Here is a 16726-nt window from a genome sequence, read left to right as displayed (position 1 = left end):
TCAGCATAAGCAGCATGTTCTTTTTTGGGTGGATCATCTCAGTAAGTGGTCCTTTTAATTGTCAATCATTCTGATGATGTGTTTACGTAAGGCCATCCTTCATGCTGGTCCCAAGTTTTTTTTAGTATCTTTTCAGTATCTTTTTCTGCGAATGCGCACTTTTAAGCGTATATGTGTTGTTAGCTATGGGTTCAGACAGGCATTGAAGCTCACCTTTCTCACCGTGGTTCTTTGAAAATGGCCGAGGGTCGTAGGAGAAAAAGTGTCTACCAAGTATGTGAAGAAAAGAAAGGCCTCAGAAGAGGCATTATGGTATTTGCTGTAGAGGAAGAGTTACGTGACCAAAGGTGGAGTAAAAGGTAGTGATCATTGTTAAATGAGTTCACCATAAAGTCCACTGTCAAGTCCCTGCTTTATAGAGTGATTGAGGGATTTAGGGCAGACGTTGAGGAGAAATGGGCTTTAAATAGGCGTTCCCCCTCTGGAGTTGGTACAGGGTTGTGCATGTGCATTTTTTTAAGTGGAGAGGGCGGGTCTTTTAAAAAATTTGCCAAACTTCTCTAAGACCCCTTGAAGTATACAACATACAAGTCTAATAAGTTTGAAGCCATGAACTCTTAGGTGGACTTTTAAGTGCAAGTTGTCCATGGCACGAGAGCTTTATTAAATGCGCTTTAGGATTTTATCAGTTTATTACAGAAAAGCCGACCCTGAACTTCCTAAGAGATGATTCTTCCTCTTCTTTCCTCTCGTTCTGGCTTTCAATTTCTCTCTGTTTGTTAGTCCTTCATTCACAGGGACAGCACTTCCAGCAGAGGGGGAAGGGGCAGTAAATGAATCTTTTCGGTTGTACACAATAGTAGAATAGGCACTCACCATCATGGTGAAGGAAAGAAAAGAGAAAAATGTTTCCACCTCTTCACATCCTCTGATTAAATTAAATGATAGATGAGAGAAGCCAAAGAATAAAGCAGGAATGAAGAACAGTGAGTGAAGTAGAGGGAGAGATGAGGAGACAGCAAGGCAGCTCAGAAGCCATCTCATAATCTGCTGTTTTCAAAGAATACTTTTGTAAGAAGACGGAGAGAAAAAACATGCCTCTGATCTTACAGAGGAGAGCAAACACAGTGGCAGGAGGATAGGGAGATGTTTACCTAGAGGGATGAATGTCCCCATCCTGCCCTAAATGGAAAAGATCGGGCAAGTCTTTGCTCAAGTATTGAACTTAGTGGAATGTCTTTACGTACTTTAGTTCTGAGCTAGTGTCGCTTCCCTCCCTCTTTATTGGCTTTCTTTGGATGTTTGCAGACGTGTGATGGAAATTTTTTTTAACAGGATTAACAAAGATCATATAAGCACTTCTGTCTTTCTAGCCCTATGCTTTGTCAGTTAGTGATGATAAAATTGACCTGACAAGAGCAAAATACAAAAATATATAATCCTGAGTTTGACAAGGCAAGGTAAGTTTCTTTTTTTATAGAACACATTTTAGCCGCAAAATCATTAGAAAACAAAGTAGACAACTGTTGCAAATTCGACCAAAATAAATAAAAAAGCACAACAGACTGTAATTTAATGATGTTTGAGTGAAAAGTTAGTCTGATAAACCAGACTAAATGTGAGATTAAATGTGTAATTTATTCATTTATTTATTCACTCGCAGGAATACATTTTTTTTTTTTTGCCGCTGGCGGATGGGGCTAGTTTACTAGTGAAAGGTTAAATAGTGAGGATGCTGGCAGCAACGTTCTAGATCATCTGCTGCTTTCCCATTGAATTTTTAGGCACACATGTAAAGACACATTTGCTATAATCAATTCCACTAGAAACAAACACACAGATGAGGCTGAAAGCAATTACAGCCCCTTTTTTTGTAATGTTTTATTAAGTAATTGTGAAAGCCCTTGTTTAAAGTTGATGGCAACCCAGACAGAACCAATGAAGGAAAAAAAGACATAAAACTGTTATGTTGCTGTTTTTAATGACATGGTTCCTTTACAAGTGTTTAGATCTGTGTTAGAATATGAAATAGAAATATGTGAAATTATGTTAATTGTTTGGCTTTATTTCCTGAAATATATGGAGTGGTTGTTTGTTTTCAACACTAAAAGTGAAGTTCTTGAAATTTAGTCTGGAAAAGTATGACATCTTTAAAAAGGAAAAAAGAAACTTTAGGAATGCTATGATACAGAAAGCCATTAGTAGCACATAATTATTGATTCTGAAAAGATCAGAGTGAACCCTAACCTTGTTTTTCCAGACAACGCTTCTAGGTGCATAAAACAGATGGGGTCAGTGTAGAGCTATCCAGCATAGACTGTTTGATTTCTAGCACTTTGCATCATGTAAGCTACACAAAAACTGATTAAAAATGGCTTGCATCATTAGTATATAGTTCAAACTGGTCACATGCACACATTAATATCCTTGTGCACACACTGTTTTATAAAGATGCACCCTGTTGAGCTCCTCCTGGTGTGCCTAGCAGAATCCAACCTGCCTTAGGCTTTATACGCTACATAAAGCCAATACACAAGCTTGTCTGACGCACACAATTGAGCTTTTTCAAAATCTCTGCAACACGCAACTGTTGAGGATTGTTGCTGTGATGTTGCCTTTTTCTCCTTCATTGTCAAATATATTGTCAGGAAAGAGGAAAAAAAATCAAAGATAATGCTGCCTTTTTGATTGAGATACAGTTAATCCTTTCAGATCTATTTTAAACAGTTTTTTTTTTTTTTTTTAAATGGCAAAAGGTTGTGCTTGGCTTTTGAATGTTTGTTTACTCAAATAGCGAATAAATGGAGTTGTTTTCAAAACAGCAGGCAGAGCTATTTTAGGGGTTTCATTTAGCATGTCAAACAATGTTACCTGACCCCCACTAGTGATCTTAGGTCTCCAGAACAGAAATAAATAACACACCATCAGATCATCATTTAGCTTTTTGTTCACATCGTCTACTGTTTGGTGTTTTTTTCAAGCTTTATATTCATTTTGTAATGAACTTGTTAACCTGTGTGAGAGAACCAAACTATTACTGTCCAAACTTAATATTTTAATATTAAGTTTTATTTTAATTAACTTTTATCTAAATTTGAAATTTGGAACTCCATATAAGACTGATACATCTTCAGATAAATTTATGTTTTTAATGATAATGACTTAAAGTTTGATACTTTATGGCTATGTTCACACTGCAGCCTGAAGTGACCCAAATCCAAATTTTTGTGCCCACTTGTATATAATGTTTTCATGGCTGTCTGAACAACATGGATTTTGGAGTTTTCCATTGCGACCCAGGCCTCTTGGCTATGTGGTCCTGAATCTCATACGAGTCTGATCATTTCAAATGCGACCTGTGTCTGAACGGCCAGGTCGCAATTATCCGACCTGAACGTCATTATTATTCAACAAAGATCATTATTCTGCATCTTGCTATGCAGAAGCGGGAAGAAAACAGCAACCATGGCTGGCGACGATGCATGTGTATTTTTATTTTTTTAACCATCTTGAAAAGGTTTGGAAAGATTGCTAGATGAGCTCCAGCACAAAATCCATGTTTACTTCCATAAACATAGAGCACGCTTGCTTGTGACATCATCGCATCCTGTACTGCGCATGCAGGACACTTATGCTGTATGAATGTAGTTCAAACAAGGATTGCATACAAGTCAAATATATTTAGAGATGTGAATTGTGAAAAACTAATCAGATTTCATGAAAATATCAGAATTTAGCTTTAAGGCCTGCAGTGTGAATGTAGCCTATGTTAAATTTCTGCACCGATTTAATTTAAGAGATAAAAATGTTTAAAAAAAAAAAGCTTTGACCAAATAAGTTCATAAAATGTTTTGGGTGTTTTTTTCCCTTTAATTTCTACAACACTCTGCTTTGTTTTTTATAGCCATTTGAAAAACACATTGTTTTCCAAAGTAAAACCAAAAACTTTAATAGTATTATATAACCATTTCATTTGATGCACAAACTCCAACTAGGTGTGGAGTGTAAATACAGTATTTACATTTTATGTAGAATTCTTTCTAGAAATTTATATAATAAAATTTTAATAATATAATATTATTATGATGATGCTAACACATCCACATTAATGGGACCAAATAAATCTTATGAAACCAGCTGCCCTCACCTGGCTGAGATTTGATCTTAGCTTAAATTCCGTTGTAAAGGCTTCTGAGGCACATTCAAGATGTATAATTCTCCCAGAATCTTTCTCAGTGAAACACTATTTTGAAGCTGTGAGTCACGTAAAAGTGTTTTGTAAAGCTGTCAGGTCATGTTATCTTTAAATTTGCTTGACACGTGACCAAAGAATGGATTTTTTCATATTTTTTAAAAATTATTGTGCAATGTATCTATGCAATTGCTGGTATAATAAAAAAGGAAGTTGAAGCAAAACGAAACCAAGAGCTACTCAGATAAAATTGGCTCTCAGAAGGAAAGGAGATTTTCATCTTCTGCCGAGGACGAGCTCTGTAGAAGTGCAAGCCTTAAAAAGCATTAAGTCAGCTTAAAGCCCACATCAGTGTTTTCTCAGAGTACCAGGAGCTGACACATCCCTGCATCAGCTGTTCAGAGAAGGCTGCATGGATCAGGCTTTCATGTACAAGTATCAGCGGCTCTACATCAGATCAGAAGTCTGTTTTGTCCTCTCTATGTCCATATATAGACCTACTTAATGTATTAGAACATTACTGAAAAGCTCTTTTTTTCAGTAATTCAACTCACTGAAACTGTAAACCCAGAAAAGGCTGATATGTTTATTTCAATCTAGAGAGACTTACACAAAAAAAAGCTAAAAATGTTGTTTAAATTCAATTAATTTATACAGGCAACACACAGATTGGTAAAAGTTTTTCTCTAAGGAAAACCAGCTGCTTGCATCGACTCAATGACTCTGCAATCCCTCACACCAATTATGCATGTAGCAACAGTGGAGAGGAAACCTCCACAAGCTGTTTCCAGAACAATTTCCTAATAGTTTAGACAGAGCCATTGAACTGAGCATATTCTTCAACAGGTGAAGTTAAGAAACAAGCTCAGCTTTCTTCTCTCTTGCTCACAGTCAAACTATTCGTTTTGACACTGTAAACCTCCAACTTTCAGCTCAAGACGGACTCCTGTGATGTGCAGAAATGCTCCGATGAGTCATTGGGTGCATCAGAGATGGACACAAAGCTGAGTACATAGAGCCGGTGAACCGCTTTGTCACACAGCGTGGAAACAATCATCTGATCCTGAACGTCACAAAAACAAGAGAGATGATTGTAGATTTCAGAGGAAACAGGAACAGGTCAAATCCTATTGACAACATTTTGAAAGGAAGTGGAGGTAGTGAAGGAGTATAAATACCTTGGTGTTCACCTGAACAACAGACTGGGCTGGAGATGCAGCTGTGAAGCCGTCGACGAGAAGGAACAGAGCAGACTGGATGTTTATGAAGCTGAGGTCCTTCAACGTTCACTTTGAGAATTCTTCATAAAGTGAATTAAACATTGAAAACACCTTAATGTTTAAACCAGCATCCAGAGGTGATCTGTAGCTTTGTGTAGGGAGAATGCCAGCAGATTTCCCTGTTAGTGATGTATTTCTCATGGGATAAAGTTGGACAGTTGAGATTGCAGTCATTAATGTGAGATGAGGAAGATATATTCCCATCTTCACCACTGCTTCGTATTTGTTTGTTGTCCTGAGCTGTTTAGACTCAATATAATGACTGTAAGTTTTTGTTTAGTAATGTGCGGTATTACATTTCTCTCTGCTAATCTGCTGCTTTGAAACTAAAGCTGCAGCTCACACAATATTGGTCACTAGCTTTGTTATATCAGCCATGACTAAAGAGGCCACTCCAGTACCCATTTACATGCTCACACACACACGTCTTTGGTTTTTGTGTGTTAGGAGCGACATTGACAGCTGGTGGGGATCATGTGAGAAACATGACCACTCTGCATTATACTCTAGCTCCGGCAAAGTGCTGCTTGTGCCGGAGCTAGAAAAAACTGTTTTTTAGTGAAAGTGTCAGTATATTAGTGAAGGCTACATTCGTTTCTGAAAGGTGCAATAAGAACAGGAGGGCTTTTCTCCTTTTTAAGACATTTGAGAGAGCCGGAGTTTTGAGGGAAAGTTTCTTGCTGTGTTCGCCAGTCTGGTAGCTCTAGTGTAGTGTTAGATGATTTTCTGGGGGGATTATTTTGGTCTGTTCCACCGCTGTGAGCAGAGAGACAGACAATATCCACCACTGGTCTATACCGGCACACACACACACACTCAGTAATACTGCCTCCCTTTCTCACAGACAAATGCACAAACTCAGCACGCCAGCTAGCAGGTGGCGAACTATCACTGAAAGCCACATCTCTCATTTTTCCTCTGCCCCTTTTCTTCCTCTCCTCATTTCGTCTCTTTTTTCTCCACCCCTCTCCTCCCATCTCTCCCCACTGTGCTGACACGCACCTTCTGGCACTTGGATTTTCACTTATCCTCCCTAGTAGTAATAGATTTTAGACTGTAATATTCAGTGAGTCTCCAGGCACCCTGTTGTTAAAAGACACCTGCAGAGAAACAGATAAATAAAAGCATCAAGAAGATGTCAGTGCATTGAGCCTGTCAGCAAGAAGGAGGATAATAGTTTAGCTCCTCAACTTTTTCATTATTAGTTCCGTGTTCTCTTTTGATCTTTTTTTTTATTATTAATTATTCATTTTGGGATTGTAGCAGAGAGAGATGTGTACACTAAACTTTTTATTTGAGTATTTGATTTGCCAGCTGCTCCTTTTGTCCCAAACCCTCTTTGTCTCTTTATTCTTCTTCTCTCCCTGCTTCAGCTAATGTTTTAAACCTAAATTAGAATGTTACAGTAAAGACGCTTAGTCAGAAGAACTTCCTCCACCTCTGTTAAGTCAATCCTATTGGGAATCTCAAAACACTCCCTCTCCAGAAGCACCACAATGGCTTTTCAAGCATATTTTCTAACAAAAAAGGGGGATATCATTTAGCCATTAGTCATTTTAGTGGAAATCCTTACAGTAGAACAAAATATGATGCGTCAACCAGAATCATGTTACTGCTTCTGTGTCCGTGCATGTGTCACTAAGGCGGCAGCGGTTATAGAATCCATCGGCTATTGTGCGACCTAACAGAGGGAAGCATTCATAATGAAGCGGTGAAAGGAGGAGCGGGTGACAGGGTGGTGTTAGTAACCATAAGTGAGAGGGAGAAAAACAGGAGAAATGTCAACGATAGCGAGACAGAGGGCAGGCGCTGAGCAGCTGCTTGGACGTCCAGTCATGTGCATGCAACACGTGCAGGTGTGCTGGACTACATGCTGATACAGACTGCACGCCCAGCTGGTGCCCAACAGGTATGCTGAGAGCAGCTTGGTCACTTCTCTGTAGTTACCCACATGACAGGAAAACATTTCCACTTTTTACCAAATATTGTTTTTTGTGTTGTTTATAGTTGTATACAGTAGATTAATAGAAAATATATTTTTTAAATGACCTCGGCAGATTGAGAACATGTTGCTTCTGCTGTAATCATCATAGGTTGAGATATAATGTTTGGAATATTTGTTGATAATATTTAAATCCTCGGATAAATGAAGGACATCAGTTAGAAGATGTATTTAAACATTAAAATGTAAGAATTATTATGGAAGTGTTGCTATGGTAGATATGTAATATGGTAATAATAATCATGGTTAATCTATGTATGCGCTTTTTCACCTTGAAACGCCACAAACTTGAAGTCAGTAGGTCATGACATCCCCTAAGTCTGCATTTATAGCACCAAATTATACAGTACATACCCTCCAGTTTTGCACACATAGAGACTAAATCTTCTCCTTTTCTCCCTTCACATTGAGTGGAACTGAACATGATCAAATCTATTTTCAGTAAATCGGTGGGATTTAGGTCTAGACTTGTCCTGATCCAGCTGACATATGACTATGCTGTGATCTAAACCATTGCATGGCAGCATGTTCAATGTTCCACTGGTGGGTGAACCTCCACTGCAGTTTCAAGACCTTTGCAGCATATAAGATTAAATCAGATTCCTGTGTTGTCATACATACACAGAGCACGCAGGACTAGATGCAGGTGGGCTCCACAAACTCTGCCTGGTAAGATGAAGACGGTGTCAAAAAAGAAGTTGATGAGCGAAAGGGATCTTATATCATTATACTGAAAGCCCACCTAGAAATACACACAAAGAATGTCATTTCCTTACCATCTCTTCTGCCCCTATTGAAAAGAAAATGAGTTAAGGTGATGTGCAGCATTAGTTTTGTGTATGGTGGCCAAATGTTCAACCAATAGACCAGAGGTCACGGATTAACAGACCAGGGTCCAGATATTGATCCACCTGCTGGCTAATACGGACCGAACCTGTCTAAAACATTTAGAAATTACTGCATGATGTCTGGTGATAGTGTCTAACTCCACTTGCGCCACTTCTCCTGTTAACATGGTAAAACTCCGGGACCATACACATTAGAGGTGAGTATTGGCATGAGTGTTGCGATTCGATACATGTCGCGATACTTGGGTCACGATACGATATTATCACGATATTGCAGTATCACTATATATTGCCATATTTTCCCCAGCTATCAAAATCAATTGATGAGATAAAACAGCAAGTGCTGTATATTTTTATCAGAAAATATTGATTAGGTATTATTATCCATGTTGTTTGGGGTTTTCTTCCACTGTGACACACAGTTAAAGGGCTCCACATCGCTTTCTGCCAGAGTGGTGGTGCAGAGGTAGCCCATTTTCCCATCAATGTTTTGTGTGACCATTTTTTTTTTGAAAATCGATACTAAGAAGTGAAAGATCGATATTATATTGGGAAGCCGAATATCACGATATATCGTCAAAACGATTATTTCCCACACGCCTAATACGCATGATACAAATCAACCAATGAGCTGCTGTCAGTCTGGGCTGCTGCTGCCACTTTTAGACACAACAGGCAAACCTGTTGCAAGCCGGGTGATTGGAATGAAGGAGAAGACGATGAGAATGAGAGCAGAGAGAGTGTGGACTGCTAGAAGAACTGCGCCCAACTGGTGACAAAAAATTGAAATGGCATGCTCAAAGATGACATTACATTTTGAGTATGTTTGCCTCAACCTGCTGCTGTGAAGCAGGATTCTCCACCATGACCATTATCAAAAATAAATATTGAATGAGCACCTTGATATGTGCTTGAGAATGGCTTTTTTGCCATCCAAACCAAGGTTTAAAGCCTTACAGAGCAGCCTAAAGCCCACTGCTCTCATTAAGCCTTACAAAAAAAGTTAATAGTAATAATATAATACAAAAATAGTTTAAAAAATATGTGAATCAGGAAATTGTCTGTATACCAAACTGAACAATTGTTGTTCTCTACTTCAAAAAACACTTTAGATTTTGAAATGGAAAAATGTTCTATTTTTAATTTTTTTTAATGTTTTTAATAAAAAAGTCAATATATAACATGGATGCATAAGCACCTCGTTTTATTTAAATGCTGTTTAAAGTAACGGATTATAATTAAAAATGTCTCCGGACCTTTACTGGTTTTTCATTTTCTTTATTCAGACCTCACTGAATTTTAATTGGTTACCCCTGCTACAGGGCTTATAGCAGACTTCTTAGGGCTTTATTTCAATAATGACTTAGATGGTTTCACTTTATAAAGGCTAGATTTGTAGTTGTTATTTCCATTAACTCCCTCTTTTGAGTGGAGAATCTCTGTGGTACATCCAGGGTTACTTTGGACCTTAAAGGTATTGTGGAGAATTTTTGTGAATTTTTCCACCTTTAAAAAAAAAATGCACCTGCACAACCATGTACCCGCTCCCGAAAGAGAACCACATGCACAAGCCCATTTCTCCTCCTGCAAACTCTGTTTAAAAGTTGCTGTTCTCATAGCTCATACAAGCTTACTGTGTCTGAATGTCCGCTCTAACCCCTAAATCCCTCAATCGCTATATAGAGCGGGGACTATATAGTGGACTTTATATTGAACTCACTTAACTGACTTTTCAGACAGATGATCACTACTTTTTTACTTCATTTTTGTCACGTAACTCCTCCACTGCACGGTGCCTGCGCCATCTTTATTATTAGTCCCTGCTGTCGGGTAGCAACAGCCTATGGTGACAGCGGGCCACTGTGACAACAAATCCCATAATGATTTACAAGAAGAGCCTTTCTTTTCTTCTCATAAACTTCATAGATACTTCCTCTGACGACCATCAGCCATTTTCAAAGAACCGCGATGAGAAAGGTGGGCTTCAATGACTGTCTGAAACCGTAGCTCAGATACACGCCTGAAAGTGCTCATGTGCAGAAAAAGATAGCTAACGGGTCAAGCATGTAGGACGGCCTTACGTAAACATATCACCAGAATAATTGACAATTAGGAGGACCACTTATTTAGATGATCCACCCGGAAATGAAGACCCTCCTCTATACCTTTAATGATGATGATCAGGGACACCCATTTCCAATCCTCTAGAACTTTTATTTTATTTTTTCTGCATTTATTTGTGGTGGTCTTACAAATAAAATAATCTATCTATTGAAATAAAAAATCAAGAAAAGTAACAAAGAAATTGAGTTAAAAATGTTTCAGAGATTAGATGAGTCAATACACACCTACTGTAGGGTGATATCAGCCAAACCTCCTAGAATCCACTTTAAAGGAACCTAAAGGCTATTCTGGATATTTGGATCAATTTCTCAATACTGCTATGCATAATTTCCCGTATTGAAAGGCCATTTTACCAACTGTCATGCAGGAGATATCCAGGAGGGACCTTAAGGTAATCCACATTGATTTCCACTATGCTATGTGTTGGTGTTCTCATTCAATTTGTTTAATGCTCAAACTAAAATCATTGCAGCCTGTGCAGCATTTTGTATTTATTTAGCCTTTGCTTTTACTTCAGGTACCCACTTTAATACCAACTTATTTAATAAGGAGAAATGTAGGTTTAAAACCTCAGACTTCAGACCAAACAGTGACAGAGAGTCCATGATCTCCTTAACGTGAAATAAACAATGCAAAATAACTTTTGTCATCATTCTACATGCTTCCTTCACTGCATCGACATCCATCCTCTAATCTCCCTTTATTCAATAGACAGCACTCTGCTGTAATCAGATCAGTGTAAAACTGCATTAACTGCTTACACAGATGTAATTGAAATGCACTCATTTGCATAAGCAAATGGCTGCTTTTATGATTGCCTTCATTTAGGAAATATTGAGAGAAGCACTTCATCAAAAAAAAAGATTCAGTCTGTTGTCATTGTTTTTAAAAAGAGTTTTAGAGGAAGCAGATGTCGGAGTTGGGAGTACAGTAGTATATTATCGTTGAATGCTAATATAAAATGGTATCAAGTAGATGTATCTCTAAATGTAAATAATGATTAAAAGCAATTATCTAGGTTTTCATTTTCTTTTGATTAGGAAATATTAATAGGTTTATATAAATCCTGGCATTCATCACCCTCCTGTTACTGTTGATAATGCTGCAACAGCTTAAAACGCACGCATCTTAAAATCACCTGAAGTCTTTTTAAGGGTTTTTCTGTTTACTTTTATTTCTGTAACTTTATTTTAAATTATACATTCCTTAAAAAGTGAGAAAAAAAACATTTATGGAAGATGTTACTCAAAACCCAAAGCATTGATGAACCCAGGACGAATGTATGTATGTATAAAAAAAGTCCTTTACTCCACATTGTCGAAACTAGTCTCAGCAAAGTAGAAGAGTTAAATAGCGTAGATGGAAGATCCATTGCCTTGAACTTTAAGACAGTCATTGAGGCTCAGCTTTCTCAACGCGGTTCTTGAAAAATTTTGAAAAAAGGGTCGTAAGAGAAAAAGTGTCTATGAAGTGTGTAAGAAGAAAAGAAAGGCCTCAGAAGAGGCGGATATATCCCGGAATGCTTTGCGCAGAGCTCTCATCGCAAAGCATTATTGGATTTGCAGCTAATAACAAAGATTGCGCAGGCATCGGTGGTGGGGGAGGAGTTACGTGACCAACGGGGAGCAAAAAGTAGTGATCATTTGTCCGAACGATCAGTTAACTGAGTTCACTATAAAGTCCACTATATAGTCCCCGCTCTATATAGTGATTGAGGGATTTAGGGGGTAGGACGGACACTGTACGTTTTTATGAGCTGTGAGAACAGCAACTTTTAAACAGAGCTTGCAGGATGAGAAATGGGCTTGTGCATTCTCTTGCACGTTTGATATGTATTCATTTTGCAAGTGGGTACAGGGTTGTGAATGTGCAAATTTTTTTTTTAAGGTTTAGAGGGCGGGTCTTTACAAGCGCTTGTGAAAATTCCTCCAAAATAGCTTTAAATATCATGTACTTTTCTCTTTCCTGTTTTCAAATGTAAGAACAAATCTTCTTTGTTAAGCCACATTTGTATCCCTAGTAAACATTAAACACACATAGTTAAACTGAAAACAAATTATATGAAATAAATGTTTTTGCTTTATGGATTTTTATAGGGATTTTAGGGGTTATGAATGTGTGTTGCCATATTTATACAAAATAAGTAGTTGTAGGTTTGTTTCTATGTTTCTGTAAAGGTACATAAATGAAATGCTTTTATTTACTACCTTTTTCTACATGCAGTAATTAACATTTATTTTCTTGGCTTTTGCATATCAACCAGTAATGCCGGTGATTGTTCTGTATCTTTTAAACACACTCAATTAGACTATCTTTCTCGTCATTTTGTGAGTTTATCTTTCTGCTCTAGTTATTGTTTTCCATCATTTCCTGTCACCTCCTTTTATTGATGAGCATCTTCAGGTTTTGCATCGGCACATTTAGAAACAGAGGTACTGTTCAATGTATAAAAGCGGCCCGCTGATTTCACCTTAAAACACTTTTATAAACATGATTTACAGAGACTCTTGGCTGTGAGTGGCATTGATCTGTGTGGACAAGTCGCTGTGAGATCAGGACTCTGGCTGTACGATGATGCGCATAGCAGAGGGGTATTGCTCAGGATGTTGAAATTCAGTTATCTAACATGAGTTGACCCCAGTATTTATCCAATGATCAGGGGGACTGAGGCGGTGTGACTCTTATTAGTTGTACTGTAGCTTATCTCCCATTCAGTTTGGTTGCAGTCAGGTTCATTTCTGAAGCGGCTAAAGGAATCTGTAGCTCTGAAGAGGAGAGCAATCAGCAGCACTCCCCATCAAAAAGTCAGCAAAGAAGCAAATCATAATAAGTGCATGGGATGGCTCTAAATATGCATACAATTGATTTAAAAGAGGTTATATTATGTATATGTTTGTCTCCACAGGTACATAAAGTCAATGGAGTCAAAGGAGCAACTTCAGGAACACCCGACTCTGCGCTCCATGTCGGCTCCTACAATCTGGACAGAGAACTGCTGAAGAAACTGGGGATGGGCTTTGCACTAGCAGCCGCCATCTTGGCCTTTATTGTAGAGAAGCTGTTTTGAACAAACTGAATCAAGAAATAATTCGGAAAACGACAGCTTTGAAGTTTTCACAGAAGATGTTTTATTCAAGCAGGTTTGCTTCAGTTTTTTTTTTTTATTAGAAATTGTGACATCAAGGCTTTTTGTCTTTGTTCGCAATCTACCACATCTGGATGTTTTTAGTGCTCTGTTGCAACTTTTTACAGATAAACCAAGAACTGGAAAAGATGTTACTCATACTCCAGAGTATTTATTTTTAACAAACAATACGCAATATATTTTTAAGCTATTGGATAAATTCGTTCACTTTTTTTTTCTTTTTTTTTTAAACGTATTGTGGTTAAGATGGATGTTTATTTCCTCCAGTAAAAAAATTATAAATTACCTGTTCAAATCAAACAGTGTGAAATGCCTTGAATGTTAGAATTTCCTCTAAGTCTATAAGGCACATGAAGTGATTTGTTTTTTCATTCTGACCTTCTTTGCTTCCTACATGAGGAACGATTTCATTTGTTCTCTCTGATCTTTAGATGTTTTTCTTTGAGATTTATTGGCTTCCTCAGTACACTTCCATTTCCCGCATAAACTAGTCCCTTTTCTACCCACTACCATTATGATCCTTCTTTAAACTCAGATCATTATTATTATGGATAATCCATTGTACTGTCAGGATTTTAATTGTCTAATTAGTGAATACTCATAAAGCAGCTACTTTCTCTGTGTGTGGAGAACCTCTCTAATGTCTTGCAAAATTATTCATACACCTAAACCCGCAGCGTATATTTGCAGTGTCACATTAACAAACCTCTGGCTGTGTTCATTTAAATTTATATGATGACGCAACAAAAAGTAGGTTATAACTGTGAAGTGTAAGAAAAAAGAATACATTATTTTCTTTTATTTTAGACAATAATATTTGGGTGGTTTTTTGTTGATGCTTTATTGAACCAGTTTTAGCTGTGGATAAATCTCTATATCCTTTCAAGGTATGTCTCTTCTGGCTGTGCGTACCAAGAGACCACCATTTTGGCCGACTTACCTTTTGCAGAAATGCTCAACCCTTGATTGGACGGAAAACCCAGTTTTGAATTTAGTTGGACGATAAGCATTGATATTCTTACAGTTAACTCTGCTTTGAGCCAAAATATTCCTTCATGCCTCTGGATGCATTTTTTTGTTTGTTTGTTTTTTTACCTCCTACAGTTTAAAGTCTTTAAAATCCTTTCTCAGGTTTTGTTTTCAAAGCAATTAAAGTAGTTTCATTTTCCAGAAAAAACACAGCCACAGCATCATACTGCCACCACAGTGCCTTAACATCAGGATAGTTTGCTCTGGATGATTTGCGCTGTTAGTTTTCCTTCACATGTAGAATTATCCATTAAAAAAAATATGTGACAAAGAACGCAAATGCGCCCCGTGCTTTATAACTTGTTGTTAAAAAGTTTGAAAAACAAGTGTCATTTTCCTTCCACTTCCCAGTTATGAACTAGTTTGTGTTTTCTATCTCATAAAATCCTTATAAAATTGCCTGAAGTTCCTATTTTGAAAGTGAAAAAGTTAATGAGGTACAAATGCTTTTGAAAGCCGTGTAGCATGTATTATTAATTGCCGTCTTTTGTTTTCATTGTAACATCCAGAATCCTCTAATAAAGGCCAGAATCAGTTTATTCTGACTAAAACCGCCAAAGTTTTTGACTGATTCACTGACTCGCTAAATTATTGATTGTCTTGTTGCTGTCATAAATTAAGTCTGCTTGTGGTGCTGTCTGCTGTCTGTTCTGAGATACAAATATCCACACACATGCTGCGGGATCTCATCAGTAAATAATGTATGCCCCAATTTCTGTTGTTGCACGGAGCGTTTAGTCTCTATGCTTATTTCTGTGAGTGTACACAAACGTCTGTCCTCGTTATATACAGTATCTAAGCACCTGAGATGTACAGATGAACTTGTCCATCCCTGCACAGTGTAATCTATTGCTTCTTTTGATAATTTAGCTAAGAATATGAGAGTATTTTGACATGACACTAGTCTCTGGCAATACTCTTTTTTTATGTTTGTAGTTTTAATGCACTTAGGTTTTCTGCAGTCAGTAAATCAAGCAGGCCATGCATTCAATAAAGAGATGCATGCATGTTTGCTGGCTGGTTCTACATGGCTGATGTCTGTTTTTCTCTCTCCTACACAAACACCTTCACTCACATCACAGTAAAGCTTTGGGTTTTATGGGAAAATGATGCACAATGAGCAAAGTTTCACACCAGCATGGGCGCCCAATCAAACGTTGCATGTTATACAGGAAGACACGGTGCTTGTTGTGTTTGATCAATTGATTTTTTTGTAGCTGTGAGGCTCGTTACATCCATCCGGCAGCGCCGTACATTTTTACACAGCTTTCCATACAACTCCTTTGATGCTTTCTTAGCACATTTTTTCCCCTGCCTCTATGTGTCATTTATACTGTATTATTCTCTAGTGAAATATGAATGCAAAAGCACTCCTTATATTTAGGAGAACATCGCTTACTTTGAAATATTGAGGCAGGAAAAGACAAGAGGAGATCATTACTCAATTTGTATCATCCACTTGAGCTGCTGCTAATAAAAGCACCAGTTCTGGATTCTCGTCTTGTTGGCAGCTGTTGTCAATTTGTCACCCGTGAAGTGGTGTGAAACTTTAGACATGAGGAGAAATTAAAGGAAGGTGGATCATTAAGGGCTTTTCCTGTGTCATTTCTCAATTTTCTGTCCTTTAATTGAAGTTAACATTTTTAATTAATGTGTTGAGATCAGCTTCGATTATGTCAGATAATTAAACCAATAGGGGAAAAAAAGGGGGGGTTAAATTTCAAGATTCTTCTTTACTGGAGCAAAGATATAATGCACGAAATACATTGTGTTTCTGTATGTAAAGCTATGACTCATTCTAAATAATATTTTTAAATGTGAAATATTTTGATTGATTGTAGTTATTAGTGTAGAATTCAAATTAAATTTTGCACCTCCTGGAGGGTAATATGAGGAAAGTATGTTAGCATAAAAATCAGATGCAGCTTTTTGACTAAACAAGGCTCACTGGTGGTGGTGCATCTGGAAAATCAAAGCTGTTCTTCTGGTGTGTCAGAATAAACTAACCAACAGTGTTTTGGTATGGGACTCCGATGCTGCAGGTAGGTAAGGATGACCATCTGTATCCATCTATAAGAGCTCCACAGATGGAGAACTGGACAACAG

At 37.6% G+C, this 16726-nt stretch overlaps 1 protein-coding gene across 1 annotated transcript in view; it reads left to right on the top strand.

The window, feature by feature from the left end:
• The window catches only part of cdkal1 (CDK5 regulatory subunit associated protein 1-like 1), a 260805-nt gene extending 245646 nt beyond the window's left edge, over positions 1 to 15159 (top strand). The window contains exon 15 of the mRNA XM_038275895.1: positions 13352 to 15159. Within this exon, the coding sequence (XP_038131823.1) occupies positions 13352 to 13513 (162 nt within the window). The 3' untranslated portion in view covers positions 13514 to 15159. The remainder of the gene's footprint in view (positions 1 to 13351) is intronic.
• Positions 15160 to 16726: the final 1567 nt, after the last annotated feature.

The sequence above is a fragment of the Cyprinodon tularosa genome, unplaced genomic scaffold (genome assembly GCF_016077235.1).
Source record: "Cyprinodon tularosa strain WSP-4 unplaced genomic scaffold, ASM1607723v1 ctg98, whole genome shotgun sequence".
Classification (NCBI taxonomy): Eukaryota; Metazoa; Chordata; class Actinopteri; order Cyprinodontiformes; family Cyprinodontidae; genus Cyprinodon; species Cyprinodon tularosa.
Note: the sequence above shows the minus strand (reverse complement) of the source record. Positions and strands in the feature narration are given on the sequence as shown.